General features: G+C 39.4%; 2 protein-coding genes across 2 annotated transcripts; both read right to left on the bottom strand.

Annotated features, from left to right (window-relative positions):
* Positions 1 to 827: 827 nt before the first annotated feature.
* On the bottom strand, positions 828 to 1,694 carry LOC149245405 (uncharacterized). Its single transcript, XM_089438235.1, has 2 exons — positions 1,129 to 1,694; positions 828 to 1,003 (listed from the first exon to the last, which is right to left on the bottom strand). The coding sequence occupies exons 1-2, from the start codon at positions 1,379 to 1,381 to the stop codon at positions 828 to 830; spliced, it is 429 nt and encodes a 142-aa protein (XP_089294361.1). The 5' UTR covers positions 1,382 to 1,694.
* Positions 1,695 to 3,853: 2,159 nt separating this feature from the next.
* LOC149245406 (peroxidase 5-like) lies at positions 3,854 to 5,650 on the bottom strand. Its single transcript, XM_089455583.1, has 4 exons — positions 5,233 to 5,650; positions 4,952 to 5,143; positions 4,696 to 4,861; positions 3,854 to 4,586 (listed from the first exon to the last, which is right to left on the bottom strand). Exons 1-4 carry the CDS (start codon positions 5,476 to 5,478, stop codon positions 4,168 to 4,170), a joined length of 1,023 nt encoding a protein of 340 aa, XP_089311709.1. The 5' UTR covers positions 5,479 to 5,650; the 3' UTR covers positions 3,854 to 4,167.
* Between the last annotated feature and the right edge of the window lie 21,109 nt (positions 5,651 to 26,759).

Below are 26,759 nucleotides of genomic sequence, written 5' to 3' on the forward strand. Positions count from 1 at the left end.
TTTACCCCGGCAGCCTGATGCAGGAGCATCTGGTCGACAGGGCGAAGACCGAGAAGGGACCGAGAAAGTTTCTGAAGAAGATTGGGGTTGATGAATATTTCGTTAATCTGGACAGCAAGCCTGTCAGAGCTATTGTTGTTTTTTTTTATTTATTTTCAGGATCAATTACAGCACCAAACAATGTTGTTTTAATTCATGTTTAGTTTGTCTTAATTATTGTAATAGGATTTAGTTAAAAATGCTAGATACAGAATAGTGTCAAAAGTATGTAAACAAACGAATAATAAAAGAAACATGTGCCTGAGCAACCGTATAAACTGCAAGAGCATAACTACCAGGCAGTTAACCAACTGTCCAAAACCATTGTACAAAAAGGCAAATGAAACGACCCAGAGGGGTTCAGTTGAGCAGCAGCATATGTAAAAGAGATTATCAGTAATACAGACAATATTCTTCCTTCATCAAATACAGTGCACAATTAAATATTTATTTCTATGAATTACGTCCTTTGAATTCAAATGTATTTTCATATTACTGTGTAGTAAATTCATTCCAGATAAGCCGAATAACAGAGTTCTTTTTACAAGTCTAAGGAGTCTGTCAACCAGTCAAGACCGAGACCGAGCACCAGACATTAAGGCGCAGAACCAATACAGTGGAACAACAAACAAACTACGGCCAAACCGGTAAGCAACCAAAAAGCCATTTACAACAAGTTTATATATTATAAAGTGTTACATTGTATGCCTGTACAAATTCAATAACATAGAAACCGTGCACGGAGGGTTCGTGGTCCTGAGCTATCCAAAGCTCACAGCAAAACCCAGTCACGGCCACGGGTTGGGAGAACCCAACACACAAACAGACTCGTTTAAAGACACAAGTTGCAAACAGCAAACAAGCAGATTCAACCAAGAACCGTTGAGAGAAAGTAGAAGTGAAGACAGAGCTACCCGAAACAAGAAGGTTTGTAACCCTTGCGCATCCACGGGAGCGGCCACACCTGCAAAACCAGAGTAAGGCAGAGTTAGGGTTTGAAAACCATTTATAAAGACTGCACAGGAAATTAAGGCATGAATGTGCAAACGAACCCGCGAAACAGAGTATGAGGGCACAGAGGGTTCATACCTGAGGTGAGCCGAGACCCAGGCCTACAGAATCCAAAATTATCCCTGCTCACGAAGGAGCTGAGGAACGTTAGTTCCGGAACAAATAGAGGGCGAAGACATAAAGCATAGAGTGAAACCTTACCTGATATACAGAGCTGAACGCCGGAGGGAAGCCGAACAGGGGAGCATTCGAACTGTGAACTCGACCCACGAGCGAAACCATAACCATTTTCGTTACCAGAAATCACCAATAAGATTAACGGAAAGGCCATACGAACGACTTAACCCAAGCACAGAACAAACAAGCTCATTCCATCATAAAACTCAGTCGAATGTACAGAGAGGAACCGAAACTTACCAGAAAAGCCCGAAGCAAACACGACAGTGCCCATGGTAATGTATTGACGGTGTTGGAAGACATAGTTTCGCCATAAGGTAACAGCAAGAGTTCAACAGGGTTGCCTCACTAGCAGCATAACCAGAAGCGGCCGAGACCAAACAAACCACAGAGCCAGTTTCCAAGGGTAAAATGACCGAGCGGATGCGAAAAGGTGAATGTAAAGCGCGGTAAAGAGATTAGGGTTCGTCAATCACGAGGAGGGCAGGTGTCATAAGGAGGAGCCGGGAAGGTACCATGACATTAATACCAATCAACCACCAAACTTAAATCATTTGCAATCACATAACACAGTAAGGTTCAGTGTGAGTCCACGTAGTTTGAGTCAGCGTGGGACCACGTGGGCTGGCCCCATCACACTCCAAGTTCCACCTATAACCCATTCTCTCTAGTCTTAAATCTACTTTGATTGGTACTTGGTCATTATTTAAATATTTCCTATGTTGCAAGTTACGATGGATGGCTAATGGCCAACCTTCATGACATGATTCCATTGGGGATTAGTTCCACGAGTGTTTGCTTGATATTAGTCCTGCTAGCATAGGAAAGAAGCTAATCTCTCCTATTGCTTATCAGTCCTGATAATGTGGGCGCATATAAGATACGAGTTGGGTTTATAAATTAAGAAGGTGACTACCACACCTTGCCTAACTATACAAAGTCTTAATGCATAATATGGCCCAAGGCCTAAAGCCCCAAGGGGATGTGTAATTATGGAAGTTAACACCCAAGGCTTAGACGCATAAATAGGAAAAGGATTCCAATGTCCAGGTTATTTGACAACTACTCTCCAACAAAAAGCACAGTAGTGACTCACTCACTGTTATTGGATAAATTGTTCTTGCAGACAACATCGATCTCCCTAGATTTGATACCTATATTTACAAAAAAAAATTAGAAATAAAAATATAAAGCTTTCCTTAAGTCCATTGCAATCAAATCTTAGATAAAAACACCAATGAAAGGAGTGAGATAAGTGAGTCGTACTTTTTTATCATAGTTTGTCCTCGATAGTTACTCAAAATGATGTATCTTTGAGCCTTGTCTTCAGTGCTCACAAAGAAAACACTTGTAGAAAACATAAACAAACAATAATAAAATAAAATCTAATCCAAATATGATTTTCCAAGGAATTATATTTATATGATCAAGGAAATGTATACCGAAAATCATCAAACATAGACAATGATTATGGGAAATGAACATATAATTGTATTATCACAAGAAAATGGTTACAAATTGATGCCTTCTCACTATAGATTCCCCTTCCATCTATTCCTCATCTCAACACCTTTCTTCAAAAGCTTTAGGATCATAAGTTGGATACTTTAGTAGAGTTTCAATGAGAATTTAAGAGCCAAAGTATTTATGAAATCAACGAAGATCCCTCTCTCAATTAATTATAATTGTATTTGTAGGCTTAAAGGAGTCTCAAAAGAGGAGGTCAAGATTTAGTCATATAAGGGATGTGAGTTAGATCTAAATTAATCAAGATAGATGTAATCCACGAGGCTTATCTTGTAGAAACTTCTTGCTCCTTTTATGTTTTCCTCTATAAAGGAAATGTCACATCTTGTAGACAAGCAACTTGTGACAGTGTTGCACTAAAATTTATGCAACATGTGATAATAAACCTAATTAGAGAATCTAATTTAATATGGATGTAGATTTTTGAGAATATGGCCACAACAGGCAGGTCCTCAACATGTTTAATCTTCTAGTTTACCTAAGTTGAATCAAGTTTGAGCCCTTTAGTCGATGATGCACCCTTGAGACACAATGACCTATATACTTGATCTCTTGCAAATTGAATCGTCTTCATCATTCTTAGGATGGCCATTAATTTCTTTGAGCTAGGAACTATTATTGAGAGTGAATGGTTTTGCTACATCCTATTCAATGTTATAGATGGAATTAGACAGTTTATCTTCTTCATGGATCCTATGATGTTTAATTTCAACCCATACATAGTTGCATAAAAGGGTTTTAAAGATATTATAGGAACCATATATAGTCCAAATTGCTGATGGTAAAGTGATTAATGGAGCCTTGATTACTAGGGTGGGCCACAAATGAAATTATGAATGGCTTCTTTTCCTAAAGTACTTAAGATTGTCCGAAATTAAAATTATTTTTTTATATTGGGATATAAACGACACGACCATAATCGGTATCAGCCTTAACTAGCAGCGCCAATCTTGATATCGATTTTAGATACATGGAAAAATTGCAAGAAAAGAAAAACCGAAAAACGGTGGATAAATTAAAACAAGAATCTTCTATGTAAAGTAATTCGGCCATAAAATGTTAATTTCATAAACCCAAAGTGCGAAGTAGAGTAAGTCAATTTTTATAACATTGCATTGGTTTTACAGTACTGCTCGTATATTTGTGAGCTTCGTGGAAACCCTTATAGACTTCAAACCAGAATACTCCAATGTTTCATTTGAAGAAGATTTCTCGGCGTTGCTTGTGTTATTCTAAGCGAGATCCCAAATCAAATGGAATATTAAACAAATGGAAATAAGACATTTTATAAAACAAAAAATACTTATGAACTCGGGTGAAATTGCACCCTACTTGGAATAAAAACATAAGATAATTGGAATCTATCATAGTTGGGTTTGCCTTCACAGTTGCTGTGCTTCCGTTTGAGTTTAATTAGTTGACAATCCGGCAATTTTTCCTGATCTCCCCCTGCGACCCTGTCAACACACCTATCTCACCCATCTTCACCATTGCCCTTCCAAATTTCTTCCTCCATATGGACGGGTATTTGGAGTTGATCTTCACCATTCTGACTGTCGATGGAGTCGACATCAACGTCTGATCAGAAGTCAACACTCCACGTTTCACTTGAAGATCAATGTAATATTTCTCATCTAAACGTCTGGGTGTCAATGAATCCAAATGCACGGTTGGATCAGAATTTGAATTAGAAGTAGGGATTGGGCATTTGGCTTTCAGTGACAAAGCGAATCGAGGGTCCATACTGGGATCCTGATGACCTGTTCCACTGAAATTGTAAAGCCTGTTTGCGCTGAATGAAGAGCAATGAGAAACCCCGATAGAGTGCGCCCCTGAAAATATATATTAAATTATGTTAAAATACGATTGACGATGGGATATCGTACGTTCAGTTCAATCAAATATATATTTGGATTATTGTTAATCAGTAGCTGTAGCTACCTGAGAGAGTGACCATGTCTTCCACTGACAAAAATTTTGCAGCGAAATTTTGTGTGAGTTGGTTCACATTGAATTGTGGAGCAGGAATGTTCCCTGGGATGTCTGATGCTCGAGAAATCCTTCCGTCTCTTCGTCCCGCTGGCACTTCCCAAATTAATCCGCCAGCCTGCGCTAGCCAATATACGGAAATATGAATATAAAGATATAGTTACAATATCACAGAGCGAGAAATAGAGGGTATGAGTAGGTTAATTACTTGGTGGGCGCTATCTCTTGCAGCAAAGGCAAGGATGTCAGCGCATGAGACCACGTTCGGGCATTTGTCTTCCAAAATAGACTTTGCTTCATCAATTATTTCGAACCCATGGAGGCTCGGATTGTTCGCGGGTGATTCCTTCTCTGCTTGATTTCCTGCTGTAGAATCGATCAGTATTGATCCATCGCAACCCTGCAACCATCAATGGGCAGATTATCGCATGAAATTATTGATATACACCACTACATATATGATATGTAATTATAAGAATGTATACTTACTCTGACGAAGCAGTCATGAAAATGCATCCTGATGAGAGCAGGTGCAACGCCAGGATTTGCTGTCACGGCTTTGGCCACAGCTGCACCTACAATCTCCTCCGCCTCTGGGCACCTATCGCGGTAGTAACCCACCTTTAACCCATTCGCATTCGTTACTATCACAAGAGCAGATGACACTGCTACCATTAACATTGCAATATTAACTAAATTAAGCAGACAGCGATTATCAATTGATCGATAGTCCATTTGGAATGATGCAGTTGAGTCAATTAAAGAAGAAGTAACAGATGTTTCGGTGATCGAGTGACTCGCAAATTGCGTGTTTCCACTCCGTTTAATGTGGGCGGAGGCTGAAGATGGAAGCAAAGAAGACAACAATCTTTTGCGTAAGGTAATAAACACTTGATGTTAGGGGACAATTGGCTCATGAATAGATGAACGAATATAGTGGCGCCATAGTATTTAAAGGCATGTCACCTTGGAGCGTAAGTGGATGAGGGTGAATGGCGATGGCAAAATTGACACATGTACATTGACCAAGAAACATGATGGCCAGTGGAACAATTCAATTCAACCTTTCTCGCTTGCCGGGGTTCATCGAAAGATGCAAGGAGGGATTTAAAAATTAACACAATTTCTTGTTTCCCGTGTCTCACCAAATACATCGAAGGCGCCGGCAGAGAATGAGTTTGAATAATATCACGAAATACATCGAGGCGCCGGCGGAGAATTAGTTTGATAATGAATGTAGGCGCCAAATTAATGAGGCGACATTAATGATAGTGTAATTAAAAATTAATTTCATCATAAAGCTCTTCCCAGCATCAAAAAAACATCACGTTTTACGTTATATATATATATATATATATTTTATTTCGTTTTACGTTTTATATATATATATTAATTTAATTGAACTGAATGCATAAATTCAATTTTCATTTTCATTTTCACATCGTTATATTAAAACATCCATTATAATAACAATACCATACGATTACCTATGACCCACACTTTTAATACATGATTTTTTTATAATAAAATAATAATACTTGCGGCGCCCACGCATTTATGAGATATTGTTATAATTTTGATGATAGAGATTGATTCCAGCATTATATCCATATCCGCGTGCTGACCCTCACAACTTTGCTTACCTCTTCACATATATTTTAAAGCTAACATTATCCTAATGCATGCGAAAGGGGATGTTCATGTAGATCGGAATCGTTATATTCGTAGGAAATATAAATTATAAAATAATTAAACTTGTTGAATATTTTTACAAAAATATCGTGAAATATTTTACAATGTAAATTATAGGAATCATGAATAACTTATTAAAATAATTGTTTATTGGATGATGTGACAATGAATGTATGGTGGGAGGATGTGGTGTATAAGGTGGTAATATATGTGGTGCTAAATATGTAAGTAGTTGTAGGTTCCAAGTGCAAGTTCAAGTGATTGACTTCCACCATGAGATGGAGAAGTACTACTTTGATGTTTCTATGTGATTGTCTTTGCTGCCTATTTCCACATTGCCCGAGTGTACCTCAGTATGCATCCTCCTCCTCCTGTTGCGTCTAAAGGTTGAATTTCTTCATGGCATTAAACACAAGGATGGGCTTCTGACTTCTTTCATTGACAATTTAATCAAAATCCACGTGCACACTCTACCATGACTTCCCATGCTTATTCGTTGCTCCATAAAGCTTGATAGTACTTAGGAATGGCCACTCTGTTTCTCATTTAAATCTACAAGACACGCACTCGAAGTAAACAATTGTTTTCTTCATTTCTTCAACTCTTCTTTGTGGACCATTTTCTTTGTTGCCTTGTCTCAACGCTTTCGACAGATCCCACTACTCTATAAACCAACTTCGTTGAATTGCATTTAATCTCTAGCTGCAAACCCATTCATCATTTTAAATCACTGTATTGTTCTATCAGAGCCCCATCATATCGTAACTCATACAAAAAAAACTTTACGATATCGCATAATCTTGATACATTTAGTCCCTTTCCACTTAGTTCCCTGAGCGTCTTCTTTCTCATAAGACTCAGCCTGTGACCGTTGACTTAGGATACCACTGTAGCATTAGATCGAAGCCCCTGCATATCGTAACTTTTGCAAAGTCCCAATTGTGTTTTAGTTCCCTTTGCTTAGCCCTTAGTTCCTTTGTTCTCCACACGACCATGTGCCATATAATATCGGATCCCCCTTTATCGTAACCTTTTCAAATTCCATTTTCACAGGAGTTACGAGGTTCTCAACCTTCGATATGCTGACCTCTGGGATGATGTCATGACTTTTTTATTTCTCCACGTGGCGCCTCCTGAGTGGTGACACGTGTCACTCTGATTTTCCCCATGAGGCCAATGAAAATGACAAAACAAGCTGCCATGTGTGCACTTGCTTCCACATCATGTTGACATCAGTTGCCACTCCATCTTCTCAGAGAAAATCACATGTCGCCATATGTCTTACTAGAGGAGATAGAAGGTGTCCTATCAAGCCTTGGTTTTGCAACGAAAACATTTCTTACTCCTACTACACATCCCTCAGCGCTTTTAACAATATAGGTAGCTCCATATATCATACCTTCTCAAAATTCAAATGTTAAGAAGTTTCGAGGTTCTAATAGCTTCAACCTTCTAATATTTCGATATCTGCTTCCTCCGATGTTCTGATGGCCTCTAGCTTCCTATATCCTGATATTACCTGCTCTAGGGTTCCGATATTCCAATATCCAATATTACCTACTCCACGATTCTGATATTTTATGACCTCTGATATAGCCTGCTCTATTCTTCTTCGACCTTCGATAGTTTGGCCTCCTTATGATCTCAAGACCCTCACATCGGCAAACCATAACTTTTGATCCAAGAGACAATTTTTAGACTCCCACACATTGTTGGAAAGCTCTTTGAGATCAATTTCCAATGGAGAGGGTCCAATGTGGGCTTTAAGCCCATATGCTACCTGTAAAATGGCTTCAAAATCTCAGTCATTCTTTGCTCCTTGAGTATTCTTCATGTGCCTGGAATCCTGAACTCCCAACCACCATAGTCATCATTTTATGACCTCTCTAGTAAGTTTGCTACTATGATGATTCTCTACAAGCACAATAGGAACCATGGGATTCTTCCTGGACTCCCAATCGCCATAGTAATCATTTTATGGTTTTTCAATAAACCTGCTACTATGATGATTCTCTACCAGAAGCCTGCAAATATCATAGGATTCCTCTTTATCCTAGACTACCAATCCCAATAGTCATCATTTTATGGTTTTTCAATAGGCCTGCTACTATGATTATTCTCTACCAGAAGCCTACAGCTACCATAGGATTCCTCTTGAGCTCCCAATCACCGTGATAATCTGGTTGACATCAATGCCAACACTATCACAGCCACTAGCCATCCAGACAATGACAATCGTCCAACAGAACCAACATTTGTAATAGAATGCCCATGTTTCTTGTATTGTTTCTTTGAAATTTTGAAGGCATTAACATCTATCTAAGGAGTATGAGGTAGAGAATGATTATGGGTTGGTGCAAGATAATATTAGCTATCGATAACATGTTAGTTACAATGGAAATATGGAAAAGAAGAAATATGATCACAAAAAGAATTATTAGAGGTAGTTACACAACTTTTTAGAACCACTTTAGAACACAGTGTAAAAGGATTAAATGTGGAAAATTAATTTGTCTTCTTGAATATATAACTTTTATTTATGGAAAAATTGTGTAACATAAGAAAAATGGTGTTTTTTTCTAAAATTGATAAGATATTATTTCTATGAAACATAATGCATATCTTTACATTAAGCCACAGGTTTGGTATGTAAATGAAAAAAAAATTGAAACAATTTTGAAAAATTGTAGATAACAGATGGATCATGTGTCTCATGATTTTCCATAATTTTTAATGTTGATTTTAGACATTTTTTAAGTTATAAAACAAAGTGAAGCCTTAAAATGATGAGGTTGACTATTAGGCCTCATTATGAGGGCCTTAATTTTATATATATACACACACACGCACACACACACATTGTATAATGCACATGCATTACATAGTCCTCACACACTCCTTTTCCATCTTACTCTATGTTATTCTTGTTGGAAATAACACTAAGAGGCGAGGGTGGTGAATCAGTATTAGAAAATCAATAACATTTTCATCTCCATACTCAGATTCATATATGCTACTTCAATTAAGGGAACTCGCGTGTAGATGCAACTGTATTTAATGCAACTAGGATATATCCAGCAAACTTATGATTCAGTTAATTCATCATATGTTGATCTTCATTCAATGCATCAGTACTTCATTAACCATATAAACAGTAAACAGGTGTAGTAAAAATAAAAAATACCATCACACATAAGAAACACACATGAACACCAAGGTTTAAGGTGGAAACCCAATGCGGGACATAAACCACCTACTGTTGTCTTCTTTTAATATAAGAAAAACATGTTTACAATATTGTACTAGTGCAAACTCATACCAGTACACAGGCACCCACCTGCAGAAGGCTACAACCTTCTCTCATTCTCCAGCTTCTACTGGAAGGGAGCTACAACCCCTAGCTCTTGTACTACCCGATATGTTTACTAGTACGTAGGCACTGGCTTACTGAAGGCTCCAACCTTCACTTGTTTTCCAACTACTACTGGAAAGGAGCTCCAACCCCCTGGCTCTTGTATTGGCCGATATATTTACCAGTACATAGGAGTGGCCTACAAAATGCTACAACCTTCTCTCTTCCTCCAGGGACCATGTTTCATAAAATTTCAAACTGGATACTCCTGGAACACAACACCATAATTTCAAGGCCACGTTTCATCCAATTTTCATACTGGACCCATCAACAACATTAAAGCTCAAAATCAATCACCACTGCAATACAACCATCAGCTACACTTGCATCATCAATCTCTGAATCACTGAAACCTATCATCAAAACACAGTCACCAGAACATAGAGCAGAACCTAGAACTCTGCAACAGACGCTAGAACCAACAACAACCTCAAATATCAAATCTCATAATGTATACGCTACTCTGATGAACCGAACCAGCATGTATACGCACTTTTACCAAAGATAACCCGCATATAGATTTGAAAATATTAATTCATAACTTTGCAGCTATTCCAGATATCAATCATACCCAGATCATAACATTTATAGAATAAACAAGTGTCAGTAATTCAGATCTAGTCTATCAATGATCAAACCACATAATGATAATACATTCCAGGCCTTAAGATCCTGATCCATCATTCATCATCATCCAACTAGGTGCATCCTTGGTTCAGATCAAGAAAAGCATCACAAACCCATAACTTGCATACTAGATCTCACACTTCATCAGATATTCAATATTTGCACACTTGGCCTAATGATCTTCTCCTCCTTTTATAGTTTTAGGCCTTTCTCAATACCATGGTCCACAACCACTTTAGGACCAATACCTTGAACCAAATACCTGGGGTCAATACCTCGGACCAGATACCTTGGACCAATACCATGGATCAAAATACCATGGGCCAAATACCTTGGACCAAAACTGCGCCTTTCCTTCTGTGAAAGTGTGTGTGTATGTTATACGCACATTTTGATCTGTTAACCCGCGTGTATACGCTTCTTTGTTAAGGTGAACCTGCGTATATCTCTCTCTGATCATTAATTCTTTACTATTGACCTTATGCACTGTGATCTATCATTTGAGTGAGTTGCCAGCAAGGACAACACCTGTATCATAATGCCAACAATCTCCCCCTTTGGACTTGTTTTAAAAAACAACACCAAGTCACTCTCCTCCTTTGACATCAAGGGAAAAGGACGGACCAAGATATTCTCTCCCTTGATATACATTATGTTGTCCATGCTCCCTCTGAGTACATGTTGAAATCTTTGATTTAGCTCCCCCTTTGTACATGCTGAGCACATGTTGAATTCTTTGATCAAACTCCCCCTTTGTACATGCTAAGATGTACTAAACTATCCTTGCTCCCCCTGAGCACATGTAGAGTTTGCAAAACTATATTCAAAAGAACAACATGACTCTATGACTCAACTATGTGAGTATGACCTTTCTATCACCAATGACTCATACATACATCAATCTCCCAACCAACTGGGGATATACGAAATTGACTCATCCACCCAACGAAATGGGGATATACCAATTGTTTATACATGACAAAAACAAGAAATATTACATCATCCATCCCATGCAAAGTGGGGTTACAAATTAGGGTATTTTCATGACCTTTACATCAAGTGATATACATGAATTTTATAACAAGGACCAGCAATCTAAACGAGACCATCAGCAACTATCATACACCATATATGATCTGCACCCTAAGCATCTATCATCAACATCCAAACTTGTAACCCGCAATACCATTCTCTTGACCAAACAACAATAACTAGCAAGATATATCATTTAGCCACATAAGCATCATCACAAAAGAATTCTAACCATAATGCCAACAATGCATTATTCGAAGCATATGCTCCCCCTGAACCTGTGCCATACGATCATCAAACAAAGCAGATAAGCGACTGAACCATATCAGGCTCCTTTTTCGTAGTTTGTACTGCTTCTTTTTTCTCAGAACACCATAGACGTGACTGTGCATCATCTAACTCACGTATATACACAACTTTTCTTCATAAAAGTTGTGTATGAAAATTGGAATACTGAAGTTTTACACTTTTAGTTTCCCTTGGTCTATTATGTCTGCAAACTGAGCTAGGCCACATCTTTCTGACAATAATTTTGTCTTCTTCAATACCTGGGATTGAGATGATGTATGCTCCTTTTGGTTTGGTGTCCAAATTTTTCTCTTGCACTCCTTTACTTTATGTTCAAACTTGTTACATGCATAACATCTTACATGTTTCATATTCCTTTTATTGCAATCAATAGCTTTGTGGCCAAACATATTGCATGTTAAACAATATCCCTTAAAGTACCTGGAACTTGATGATTTTTCTGTGTGATGATCTTGAACCATTCGTCTTCTGCATTTGGCTGAAACATGTCCAAATTTATGACATATAAAACATTCAACATCATTATTTGAAGGAAATAACCGACTATTACTTCCACAGTTAGGAGTAACATATTTTATTTGAAGAATCTTTTTCCTTGGTTATTGATGTGGTTGACTTTATATTTCCTTTTGAGCAACTCAGAATTTTCATTGGAGTTTCTTACCTTACCTTTTCAACTAGATTCACCTTCATGAAAACCAAGACTAGTCTTTATAATGGGCGAACGATGAACTTTGAGGATTTCATCTAACATTTTTGATCCTTTAGCAAATCTAAGATTCATAGCCTTTGTTTGTTCAAGTTCTTTTCTTAGACTTACCACTTCACATTCTAACGCTTCATTGTGTTTGTCCTTTTCAGTGAGTTGATGTGTCACTGTGTTTATGATTGTATCCTTTTCTGCCAATCTGATTTTAAGTTGACTGATTTCTTTAAGGAAATCTTCCTTTTCTGAGTCATTATTTTCATATGCCATGAGTAGTCTAATTTCTTAATCGTCTTCATCACTATTGGACAAGCCATCACTATCATCATGAGTATAATAACTTCTATTACCTTCTTTAGACATCTTCCCTTTGTTATGAGGGCATCTAGCAACGTAATGACCAACTCTTCCACAAGAAAAACATTGGAAAGGTAGCTTACCTTTGAACCTTCTAGAACCCCGTTGAAGCTACTTGACAAAATTTACCTCATCTTCTTCTTCTGAGATGTGTCCTGATTCATAGAGTTTTTCTTTTCCTTTTACCGATGCTTTAAATGTTGCTTCTATCTTATTCGATGGTCCTCCTTTTCTCATCTCAAAGGCAGTTAAGATTCTGTGAAGCTACGTCATAGTGATATGTTGTAGAACCTATTTTTCTTCTATGGCAGACACTTTGGGTTCAAATTTAGCAGACAAGGATCTCAAAACTTTCTCAACTAAGACAACTTCCTTAATTTCTTCATCGAGATTATTCATACAATTGACAACCTCATCTCTACGTAGGAAGTAACTAGTTATGCTTTCATCACTATGCATCTTAAGAGTTTCATACTGAGTTCTGAGAGTTTGAATCTTAGCATGTTTTACCTGAGAGTCTCCTTTGTAGCTCAGAACGATTTTATCCCATATTTCTTTGGCTGATTTGAGCTGAATGAACTTGAAAAACTCTGATTTTGACAAACTTCCAAATAAAATAGTGATAGCTTTGGTATTGTTTTCATAATCCTTTCTACCTGTCGTATATGTAGGAATTGTTGTTGGAAATGTATATCCTTTTTCCACAATTTCCCAAACATCTATTCCAAGCGACTGTAGATATGTTGTGGTTCTTATTTTCCTGTAATAAAAATTTCTCCCATCGAAGATTGGCGGTCTGATGGATCCCATGCTCTCTTGATTATTCATTTTGATGGATCTCCCTTCAAGCGATCAAGCTTCTTCTGAAGGACCTGCAATGATACCAATTCTTGGAAATAATACTGAGAGGGAGGGGGTGAACCAGTATTACCAAATCAATAACTTTTTCATTTCCATACTTAGATTCATAAATGCTACTTCAGTTAAGGGAACTCGCTTGTAGACACAACTGTATTTAATGTAACTAGCGTATATCCAACAAACTTATGATTTAGTTAATTCATCATATGTTGATCTTTAATCAATGCATCAGTACTTCATTAACCATATAAATAGTAACCAGGTGCAGTAAAAACAGAACAAACCATCACACATAAGAAACACACATGAACACCAAGGTTTAAGGTGGAAACCCAATGCAGGACAAAAACCACTTGTTATTGTCTTCTTTTAATATAAGAAAAACATGTTTACAATATTGTATTGGTGCAGACTCAGACCAGTATGTAGGCACCCACCTCTAGAAGGCTATAACCTTCTCTCGTTCGCCAACTTCTACTGGAAGGGAGCTACAACCCCCTAGCTCTTGTACTTGCCGATATGTTTACTAGTACGTCGGCACTGGCCTACTGAAGAATCCAACCTTGACTCATTTTCCAGCTGCTACTGGAAGGGAGCTCCAACCCCCTGGCTCTTGTACTGGCCAATATGTTTACCAGTACGTAAGCGCTGGCCTATAGAAGGCTATGATATTCTCTCTTCCTCTAGGGACCAAGTGTCATAAATTTTCAGACTGGATACTCCTGGAACACAACACCATAATCTGAAGTCCACGTTTCATCCAATTTTCATACTGGACCCATCAACAACATTGAAGCTCAAAATCAATCACCACTGCAATACAACCATTAGCTACACCTGCATCATCAATCTCTAAATCACCCAACAACTGAATCATTGAAGCCTGTCATCAAATCACAGTCACCAGAACACAGAGAAGAACCCAGAACTCTGCAACAACCACTAGAACCAACAACAACCTCAAATATCAAATCTCATAATGCATACGCTACTCTGATGAACCGAACCAGCATGTATACGTGCTTTTACCAAAGCTAACCCGCGTATAGATCTGCAAATATTAATTCATAACTTTGCAGCTATTCCAGACATCAATCATACCCAGATCATAACATTTATAGAATAAACAAGTGTTAGTAATTCAGATCTAGTCTATCAATGATCAAACCACATAATGATAATACATTCCAAACCTTAAGATCCCGATCCATCATTCATCATCATCCAACTAGGTGCATCCTTGGTTCAAATCAAGAAAAGCATCACAAACCCATAACCTGCATAGTGGATCTCACACTTCATCAGATATTCAATAATTGCACACTTGGCTTAATGATTTTCTCCTCATTTTATAGTTTTAGGCATTTCTCAATACCACGGTCCACAACCACTTTAGGACCAATACCTCGGACCAAATACCTAGGGTCGATATCTCAAACGAGATACCTTGGACAAATACCATGGATCAAAATACCATGGACCAAATACCTTGGACCAAAACTGCACCTTTCCTTCTGTGAAATTGCGTGTGTATGTTATACACATATTTTGGTCTGTTAAACAGCATGTATACACTTCTTTGTTAAGGTGAACCTACGTATAGCTCTCTCTGATCATTAATTCTTTGCTATTGACCTTCTGCACTATGATCTATCATCTGAGTGAGTTGCCATCAAAGACAACACCTGTATCATAATGCCAACAATTCTATCTACTTATCTCTCCCTCCTTCCCTCTTCTCACTCTTCCTCCTTCTTCACCCTTTTCTCTCTAGTTATCCATTTCTCTCTATGTCCTTATGTCTCACTCCTATATCCAGTTCTCTCTCCCTTTCGCTAAGCCTCCCCGATTTCTCTCTCCTTAGCCCCCATGCTCTCTTTATGTAGTGACCCTCCTCTAACACAATTTTTTCTTAAAGAAAATGACTAGCTATTTAGAACATTAATCACTTTTATTTTATTTTTCTCCTAATAATCCCTACTTTGATAAACTATATAAGTGCCATTTTTCTATAATAGGTGGAAAATGATTTTGTAACAATAACTTATCACCCATTCATTCTATCTTTTCCTCTAATATTGTATTTTTGTTTCTCATTTTCCTATTATGATTTTTATTTGTATTCCCTAAACTCTTCTTCATTGATAATCTCATTTTAGTATATTTTTTATTCTATAATAAAGATTTTTTCCTTCTTAAAATAACTGGTGTATTAAATTTTGACCTAAGCTACAATTAATACTTTGGAGTTCTTGGTTTGAATCCAATCTATAAATCTTAGGCCTATTTAACCATTCACTAATATACATTATATTAGTGGGTTCTACTTTATATGTTATCATATCATTTAGCTAAAAGTATCTTTAACAATTCATAACATGCTCAGATTTATATATAATATTATTCTCTTGACCTCTTATTAATGTTATAACATGACCTTCGACATGTTATTAATTTCAACCATAACTTTTGTTTTATTTTGTTCATATTTGAATGCATTATCATATATCAAATATATCAAATCTTGTCATATGTGTGAGCTTTGGAATGCATTGCTTTCACCAACCTCTTCATATTTACATTTGTCAAACTTCATTTCAATGTGTTATATATATACCTATATATATATATATATATATATATATATATATATATATATATATATATATATATATATATATATATATATAGATAGATAGATATCATAGTTCCTATGCTTTGAACATGATATGGTTACAATGTGTATATGAGTTCTTTAGATCATTTCATGGATATATGTGTCACCTTTCTATGCTTACACGAGCATAATTTCAACCTACCCAAATGATGGTTGTGATTTAATATTTTTGAATGAATGGTGTTTAAAGGATAGGTTTTTTCTCTGGTTTAATGACTACCCTAGTAGTCTCGTATCTGTTCATTCATTCATTTGTTTGCACTCTACGACTTTTCTACTCTGCAACTAATTCTTTGAAGGTATTTTTACTACGAAACAACGTATAAGGGAATAGGTTTTTATCTCCTCATGTACTATATCATTAATTGCTTGAGGAAGAATCTTAACTATTTCAATTTCCAAGTGCTATACTAGAGGTAATCCTTCTGCTATGTCATTGCTTCCTTTTTACATTTTTCTCAGTGCTATGATTCATTAGGGTTATATTTCTCACGATCTAGATCTCTTGGCCTTGTATTTATCATGTCTTCACCTTTACATTCAAGGTGTTTCTCCGCAAAAGGGTTTATACGGATCCTTGAAGGCTAGCCATGAAAGTCATTCAAGAGTTTGTTCACGAAATAATGAGAAATTTCTAATTCTGAGCACTAGGTTTCCCATTTCTTACAAGCAATATATCTCAAGTAATCGTCTGAGATAAAACCTTTTTGTAACCCTTTTTCTTATAATTTTGTTTTGTAAGCTTAGTAGAACCTTTCATTATCATTCCAACAATAGGTAGGTTACATCCATGTGCTGAATGGTTAGGTGGCCTCAACCTGCCCTGAGCGAAATTGAGTCTGTAGGCCACCCAACAGCATGATAATCCATCCAAAAACAAAATAAAATAATTCTATCCATCCATGCTAAAAATGTCTGATATTCCTTTATATTCCTAACATCTAGATATATAGAAACATATTGAAAGTACTGAAAAGATAAAAAAAAAATGTTGCATACACTAATAAGTAAAACATAGGTGATACGCCAAACTACTCGTCATTTGCTAAGTCAACTGGAGTTGAATCCTTTCCACTTTACCTAAAGACTTCAGAATGCATAATGCATGGAATATGCCTTTTGATGTAGCTAAGGCAGTCATTTTATTGTTGTAAATGAAATTTCATTTGTTGACAATCTTGACTATAGTCTAGGAAAACCTGAGCAGTCATGGCCGAGCCCGAAGGAATGTTTTCTAGTGCTTTAACCAAGAGGTTATTTAACAACCAATACAAGTGAAAAGTATATTTATACTGAGAAGTACGATGCCGACAATGCCTCAGGTCAGGCACTAGGGTCTACCATTCATCCAAGTTAAGGTCCAGAAGTTTCACTTTCTCATTTAACTCTACTTCCCATTTAATGATGAATTGACGAACCAAGGCTGAGCCCACATGATAAGTCATAGTCGCTTCATCAATGATCTTGGAGGTCAGTGTGCGCCCGCATGATTTACTAGTGGAGGTGATGGGGGTGTTGGACATTCTAGATATTTTGGCCTTCTTTTCAAGCCCATGAGAACCATAGGTGCTCCAGCCTTTCCTAGAAGCAACGCGGGCCATGATGTCATGATTGTGAAAAGAACAAAACAAACTGAAACCCACAAATTGAAAGAATGTCAATCCAGAGCGAGCCGAAACCCAGGAGCAGAGTGCTTCCAGGGGTCACACCTAAGAGGACCTATCAAGGTAATCAATTGTGAGAACCATGACCCATGCAAAACCCAGTGGTGGATCCATTTAGGGTATCTGAACCTTAGAAACAAGGAGTCCTAATGCTCATAAACATAATTCCAATAGTAATTAGAACAACTCAGGGTAGAATTAAAATCCAATCCATTTCCATGTGGAGACCTTAGTACTTCAAGGCCATAGCCACAAAATTCCAAAGTAAAACCAGAGTTAGGGCACCAATGATAGATCGAGAGAGACCATGAGCAGCCCATAGGCCTGATCAACGGAATACCCATACGATCCAACATAATTCCATAGAGAAAAGACCGGGAATATAGAAAACGAGACAACCTTCAAGCAATTTAGAGAAAACAATAGCCATTTCGAGAGAATATGCCTCCCACATCAGTTTATGAAATTCATATCCCTTCTCCCATGAAACTTGTAGAGAGGAAGAACAATCCATGCTAGAGAAATATGTGATAAGACTGAGAACACACCCGAGACAAACGACCTGAACCTATTGTGAATGAACTAGAGGCCCATAAGATACCTCCACGGAATTCTGCCACAGACTTATGGGCTTCTCGAATCCAAGCTTATGCCAAAACCATTCATAGATAGAGAACTTAACAGATTGAACAACTAAAAGGTGGGGAGCATTTCACATTAAATTTTTCTTATCACCTTCGTTAATTGCATTGATTGAATACATACATTCTGCCACCACTACATGTGATATGAGAATGTGGAGGATGGCGAGGGATCGCCTTGGGATTCAAAGAGTATCTATCATGTATTGAAATGACCAGAATTTTCCCGCTCACACCCTAATCCGGGATTTGTTATTTATAAATTTAAAAACACATATTATGGGTATTTAAATTCTAGTTGTTTGGAATTGTTTACAATTTTGCTGAGTTGTATATTCATCGAAGAGGATACAAGAAATCTATGGTTTCATGCTCTTAATGTTTTGTTGACTGACATACCATCCTTCAGGTAATGTACATAAATTGTTTGATGACATTTATTGTTTCCTCTATAATTCTTTCTATGGTTTTTAGCCATCTTACTTTTGTACTTGTAACCTCAAGCTTAGAAAGTTATCAGTCTTTTATGAAATGACTAACCGTATAAGACAAGTTTATTTAAATTAGGGTTTTCTCTCATTCTTCTATTATGCTAAGATATGTTCTGATCCATGGAGGGAGTAGCAATTGATCCAGAGAAGGTTAAGACCATCATGTAATGGCCAACACATAAGAATATGTCTAAAGTTAAGTCATTCATGGGACTGACAAGTTATTATAGGAGGTTCATTAAAAAATTCTCTAAGATTGACGACCCAATTACTTCTTTGTAGAATAAAGGAAATAGGTTCAAATGGAAACCTAATGTTACTACAAGTTTTGATTAGCTGAAGAAACTATTAACCAATGCACCAGTACTAATAATAACAAATATTGAAAATAATTTTGTCATAGTTGTCACGAGGAGGGACATCCAAGATTCATGATGTAGGAAAGTTAAGTGCTTTGATATGAGTCTCAAAAATTAAATGAACATCAATATAATAATGTGACCAATGATTTGGAATTGGTTTTCATCATCCATGCGTTGAAGATGTGGAGACACTACCTTATTGGTAGGAAATTTATGTTAATGACTAATCGTGGAGGGATAAAATATTTGTTTGAACAACCCAAGCTAAAAACAAGGAAAGCTATAAGGTTGGCCATTTCCAATGAATCTGGCTTTGAAATAAAAAACATAAATGGTAGAGAGAATAGAGTAGTTGATGCATTTAGTAAGAGGGTGCAATTAAACCATTCAATAGCCACAAGTTCATACTGAACTAATCTTGAAGAAAGTATTAAAAATTTTGGGCATCAAGATCAAAGTTATCAACAAATAAAAGAGAAATTGTGGCATGATTTCAAGAGATGGATAGTAGGGTGTATAACCTTGATGAAAACGATTTAATTGAATTTAGAATCGTAATATATGTGCCAAATAAAAATGACTTGAAGAAAATCATATTAAAGGAATTTCATGCCAAGTTATATTCTATCCATCCACATTACCAAGGGATGCTGACAACCATTAAGAAATTATATTTCTAATCAGATTTGGAAAAGGAGGTGGTAGATTTCATCTCTGATCCAGATTTAAGCAGGAACGCAACAAATTACAGAGATAACCATATACACAAAGATGCAGTGGAAATAATACTTCATTTCATTAATGGAAAATACTGACATATGCTTACAAACAGAAATGGCAATAAACTAGCTAGGGCGATGGTAGCTTATCTCTGAGAAGAGATGTGATGGCTACATGCCTCTGAACTGTTCTGAACTGTATTACAATGAGGCTCGAAGGCCTATTTATTGTTGAGAAACAATGGAAAACCCTTCACATACCGAAACCTAACCCTAGAAGATGAAACGCCAAATTGTGGGCCCCGTTTGGGTAAATTGGTACATCAATTTCCTGGGGTCGTAACTTTGGCATACGATTTCCGTTTGACGCGTACGATAGCTCGTTAGAAAGATCTATCCGAGTACTACCACTTTGGGAGGCAACAATAGGGCTCAGTCGCCCCAGAATTCCAAAAAAACGTCGTTTAGGGCCTCAAAACGGCTCTGGAAGTTCAGGACCCGAAAAACTGCTAAAAATAGTAAACTGTGCTACAATTAAGGAAACTGAAAATGCTGAGAAAGACAATGGTGGGGGTCCAGGTGGACTTGGCAGGTGGCCACCAATATCCACCTGGATCATTCCTCCCCCCTTAGGAAGCAATGGTCCCCATTGCGTTGAGCTCCTCCATGAGATGAGGAAACCTCTGCTGAACTTGTTCCCTGGTGAGCCACTTGCCCTGCTGAAGGAGTTGGCCTGCTTTGACAACTCGATACAGTTGGATATGCTGTTGGCGAGTGTTCTTGATCTGTGTGTCCATGATTCGATCAGTTGCAGCTTGTTCCATGCAATCTGGATTTAATTCTTTGGGTTTGAGCTGTTCTGCAATGTCGGATGTGTCTAGCAATGGTGGAAAGTATGGCCGAAGGCGGTCCACATTGAACACTGGGTGCAGGCCAAGGAACGGGGGAATGCTGAGCTCAAATGCATTGTCTCCCATAGCCTTAGTAATGGTGTAAGGACCATATCGAAGTGGTCTCAATTTCCGATAGGCTCCAGTAAGGCGTTCCTTTTGCAAATGCAACCAGACTTTGTCGCCCACCTGAAACTTGTGTGGCACCCGGTGTTGATCATGTCGCTGCTTGTACTTGGCATTTGATTTCTCAAGAATGTCATGGACCTGCTGGCGAATATGTTGGATGTGCTCAATGAAGCTGGTGGCCTTATCTGTTTTGGACTGGACATGAGCTGAATTCATGTGAGTAGCTGCAAGTGGCATGGCCACATCAATGGGGCATAGTGGCTGGAATCCTAAACCCACCTGAAAAGGGCTATGGCCAGTGGAGCTGTGAAGAGCTCGGTTGTAGCTGTGCTGAACATAGGGGAGGCTCTCGTCCCATGTGCGTGGATGCTTTGAGTTATACATGCGCAGAATGTGCACAATCATCCTGTTGACAACCTCTGTCTGGCCATCAGTTTGAGGATGGAAGGCTGTGGACTTCGTCAGTTTGGTGTCCAGCATTGACCAGAGACTGGACCAAAATGTGCTGAGAAACCGACTGTCCCGATCTGAGATGATAGACTGTGGGATCCCAAAGTGCACCCACACTCGTTCAAAGAAGAGTTTAGCAGTGGCTTCTGCTGTGATATTCTTCTTGCAGGCCATCATAATGGCCATCTTTGAGAACCTGTCGACGACCACAAAAACACAGTCATTTCCATGCTTAGTGGAAGGAAGGCCTGACATGTAATCCATGGAGATGGATTCCCAAGGTCGACTAGGGGTAGGCAACGGGGTATAGAGGCCTTGCTTCTTAATGGTCGGTTTGGCAATGGCACAGGCAGTACATGATCGGATGTACTTCCCAACATCCTGTCGAAGATTCGGCCAATAGAAATAGTTTTGCAGTACTGCCACTGTTTTCTCGACCCTGAAATGCCCAGCAGCCCGACTGTAGTGTGCTTCCCAAATCATCTTGGCCCGCTCGCTTGAAGGAACACAAAGGTGACTGAGGTGGCATAATAGGGCATCCTGGAGGTGAAAATCTGCAACCTGCCGACCCTCCAAGAGTGTCTGGTATGTGTGGCCGAATTCTGGGTCGCTTTTGTAGAGAAGTGGCCAATCAGAAGTCTCGTGCCCGCAAGAGTTGAGCACGGTGGTTAGCGCCATGATCGGTGGTCGACTGAGGCAATCTGCAACATTATTGGTGCTGCCCTTTTTATACTTGATATTCAAGTGAAACTGTTGCAGGTATGTAGACCACTTCTGATGGCGATCATTCTGCAATTTCCCTTGGGTCTGCATGAATTGCAGAGGTCGGTGGTCTGTGTGGATGATCGTTTCCTTCCCCAAAATGTAATGCTTCCATTGTCGGCAGGCCTGTACAATGGAATACATCTCTTTATCATAAGTGGGGTACTTCCGGACTGTGTCTGAAAGTGTTTCACTGTGATATGCCACTGGATGTCCATGTTGAGTAAGGACTGCCCCAATAGCATAGTCAGAGGCATCTGTCTCGACCTCAAATGGTTGTTGTAAATCTGGTAACGCGAGCACTGGTGCCCTGTAGAGGCGATCCTTCAACTCCCTGAATGCCTTCTGTTGAGATTCAGACCAAAAGAATTTTGCTTTCGCCCCGCCCTTGGTGACTTGACTCAAGGGCCAAGAAATATGAGAAAATCCCAACACAAACCTGCGGTAGAAGTTGGCAAGACCTAGAAAGCTGCGAAGCTCTGTTAGAGTGGTTGGAGAGGGCCAATCCCGAATGACTTGGACCTTGGCTGGATCGACATGCACCCCCTGTTCATCAATGATGTATCCCAGATACTGGACCTCGGTCATGCCAAAAGTGCATTTCTCCAAATTGGCACATAGCTTGTGTTGCCGCAGTGTTTGGAGAACCTGTCGGATGTGGTGGAGGTGCTCTTCCCAACTCTGGCTGAAGATCAGAATGTCATCCAAGTATACTACTACAAAGGAGTTGGTGAATGGCCGCAAGATGTCATCCATTAGCCTCATAAAGGTTGCAGGAGCATTCGTCAATCCGAAAGGCATGACCAACCATTCGAAGAGGCCCTCCTTGGATTTGAAGGCAGTCTTCCACACATCTGAGGGTTCAATTGGTACCTGGTGATATCCTGACTTCAGATCGATCTTGCTGAAATATTTCGCCCCCTTTAGTTGGTCTAGGAGGTCATCAATCCGCGGGATCGGGTACCTATTACGGACAGTGATCTTGTTCAGCGCCCGATAGTCAATACAGAGTCTCCACGTCCCATCCTTCTTCTGTACCAACACTATCGGGCTCCCACAGGGCGAAGAACTCGGACGGATGTGACCTTTCTGTAGGAGCTCCTGAATCTGCCTCTTGATTTCATTGTTCTCCAGAACGGAGCGCCGATAAATTGGTCCATTGGGTAGCGGCGCACCTGGGGTCAGATCAATGGAGTGCTTGACTTGACAGTGCAGAGGAACCCCTGCCGGGGAGGTGAAGATGTCTTTGTACTCCTCCACAATCTTGTCCATTTGTAGCTGCCATGCAGAGGGACCTCGTTTGGAGGCCGCGGCCACTGTCTTCTTCTTCCCTTGAGGGCGTATCATCAGGAAAACAAATTTCCTGGTTTTGGAAATGATCTTACCGCATTGTTTTGCAGTAATCAAAGAGATGGCGGCAGGTGGTGGTACCTCTGGTATCCTGAACAACTTATTTCCCAATGTAATAATTACAGCACGGGGCCTTGATTCATACACAGCATGTCGCTTCCACAAGTATGGTTGTCCTAGTAATACATCACAAACTTCAAGGGGAGCAATGTCACACAATACCTCATCCGTGAAGGGCTTGATGTTGTATGGAAGGCGACACTGCTGGCTCACGCGAAGATCTCGCCCTTGGTAAAGCCACCCAATGGTGTATGGTTGTGGATGTGCTGTGGTCGGTAAGCCCAACCGCTTCACGACCTCTGCCAAAATGAGGTTCTTTTGACTCCCGCTATCAACAATGAACTGTATCGGGGAGCCCTTGACCCACATCTGGGAGTGGAAGAGACGCTCCTCCTCCTCTGGATCTTCGGGTTCATTTTTCTGGATCTTTGCGGTAGCAACAGTGGCGCTGGGATCCGCATCAATGATCTGCTTCCCTTTTTCATACCCCTTATCGGGTTCTGACTCAGAGTCGGAACATGCATCTGATTCTGAAACCTTTAGCTCAGCCACCAGTGACTGTTTGGCCCGACACTCACTTGTGTTGTGAGTGGAGCTCTTATGGAACTCGCACCATTTTCCAGTGTCCTTTCTCGGCTTCGCGGCGTTGCTCTTTGCTTGCAGCTTCAGCTGGTTGTCTTGGGCTGTCCCGCCTTGGCTTTGTCCTTTGTTCTGTGGTTTAGGGGCACCTTTCCCCTGTTTTGGATTCGCAGATCCAAAGTCTCGCTTCTTTTGTTTAAACTTCTGCTCGACTTTGACAGCATACCGGTATGCTGCGCCGAGCGAGGGGATGTTTAGGAACTGTATTTCTTCCTGGATGTACTTGTGCAGGCAGCCACGGTATTTGAGTATCAAATGTTGCTCCGAATCCTTGATACCCAACTTTGTGCGAAGGGTATGGAAAAGATTGGTGAACTCCGGCACATCTTGGTCCCTTCCCTGCCGCAGCGTGGTCCACTTTATGTATTCATCCTCATAGCTTCCGACAGGGTAGTACTGCTCCTTGATGACATCCCGGAACGAATCCCAGGTGGGTGCGGCTGAAAATAGTGAGCCAGTACTTTCATCCTTCTGCTCGTAGTAGGTTTCCCACCAGTCCTTGACGTGGGGGGCTGCTTTGAGAAGAGCAAAAACAATCTTTTCCCGACTCGAAAATTCATGAACAGAAAAATAACCCTCTAGTAGATTTAACCATTTATCTACGGCATTGGCGTCTATCTGACCCTTGAATATGGGGATTTCAAAATTAACTTGTACCTTAAAGGGTGTGGCGTTTCCAGAGGAGCTGCTGGAAGCCGATGCGCCGCTTCTGGGTAGCCGCTGAAGGATCTGCGCAAAGCTGTCCATCATCGCGTTCCGTTGTCGCTCGAGAGCTTCTTCGAGCAAGATTTTGATGGGATCTCCTGCCCCCTCGTCTTTCTTCTCGTCCGCCATGGGAGGCCGTCGGGATTTGCGAGGCTGGTCTTGCAAAGGTTCAACCAGTTCAAGCCCTAACTCCTTATATCCCGACCTTGTTGGGGACATGCAAAGAAAAACAGAGAAAAAGCAGACCGCTCTGATACCACTGATCCAGATTTAAGCAGGAACGCAACAAATTACAGAGATAACCATATACAAAAAGATGCAGTGGAAATAATACTTCATTTCATTAATGGAAAATACTGACATATGCTTACAAACAGAAATGGCAATAAACTAGCTAGGGCGATGGTAGCTTATCTCTGAGAAGAGATGTGATGGCTACATGCCTCTGAACTGTTCTGAACTGTATTACAATGAGGCTCGAAGGCCTATTTATTGTTGAGAAACAATGGAAAACCCTTCACATACCGAAACCTAACCCTAGAAGATGAAACGCCAAATTGTGGGCCCCGTTTGGGTAAATTGGTACATCAATTTCCCGGGGTCATAACTTTGGCATACGATTTCCGTTTGACGCGTACGATAGCTCGTTAGAAAGATCTATCCGAGTAGTACCCAGAATTCCAAAAAAACGTCGTTTAGGGCCTCAAAACGGCTCCGGAAGTTCAGGACCCGAAAAACTGCTAAAAATAGTAAACTGTGCTACAATTAAGGAAACTGAAAATGCTGAGAAAGACAATGGTGGGGGTCCAGGTGGACTTGGCAGGTGGCCACCAATATCCACCTGGATCAATCTCCAAGTTCACATAGTGCCAACAAGTAAAGTTCGAGTGAAAACACCCATCTAGCTTATTGTAGCCTATTATCATCCCATAATTGATGTGAGAAGTAATTTCCATGGATTTTATTATAGGGATGCCAAGGACTCCAAAACAACATGATGCCATCATGGTCGTGGTCGACAAGTTGAGTAAGGTGGCTCACTTTGTGGCTGTTAAACATACAAATTTAGCTAGTGAGGTGGCTCAAGTTTTCATAAAGGAGATTGTGATACTACAAGGAGCTCCCAAGAAAATCATCTCGCGTAGAGATTGCAAATTTAATTCAAGGTTTTGGAAATAATTGTTTGTAGGCTTGGGAATAGAGTCATTTTTAGCACTACATATCATCCTCAAATAGATGAGAAAATAGAGAGAAAAAATAGAATTATTGAAGGGGTGTAAAGAACGTATGTAATACACCAATCCAAGAAGTGGGTGTTGGAAATAATACTAAGAGGGGGCGCGGGGGTGAATCAGTATTATCAAGCCAAATATTCCCTTTTAAAATTCAGAGGATATATGTTACTTCAGTTAGTAAAACCCGCGTATACAATGCAAACTTATGATTTACTTTATCTTTCAGATGTTGATTATTAATCTGTG

This window comes from Pinus tabuliformis, chromosome 7 (assembly GCF_031772625.1).
Source record: "Pinus tabuliformis cultivar Carrire ecotype Pingquan chromosome 7, CPIR1, whole genome shotgun sequence".
Lineage (NCBI taxonomy): Eukaryota > Viridiplantae > Streptophyta > Pinopsida > Pinales > Pinaceae > Pinus > Pinus tabuliformis.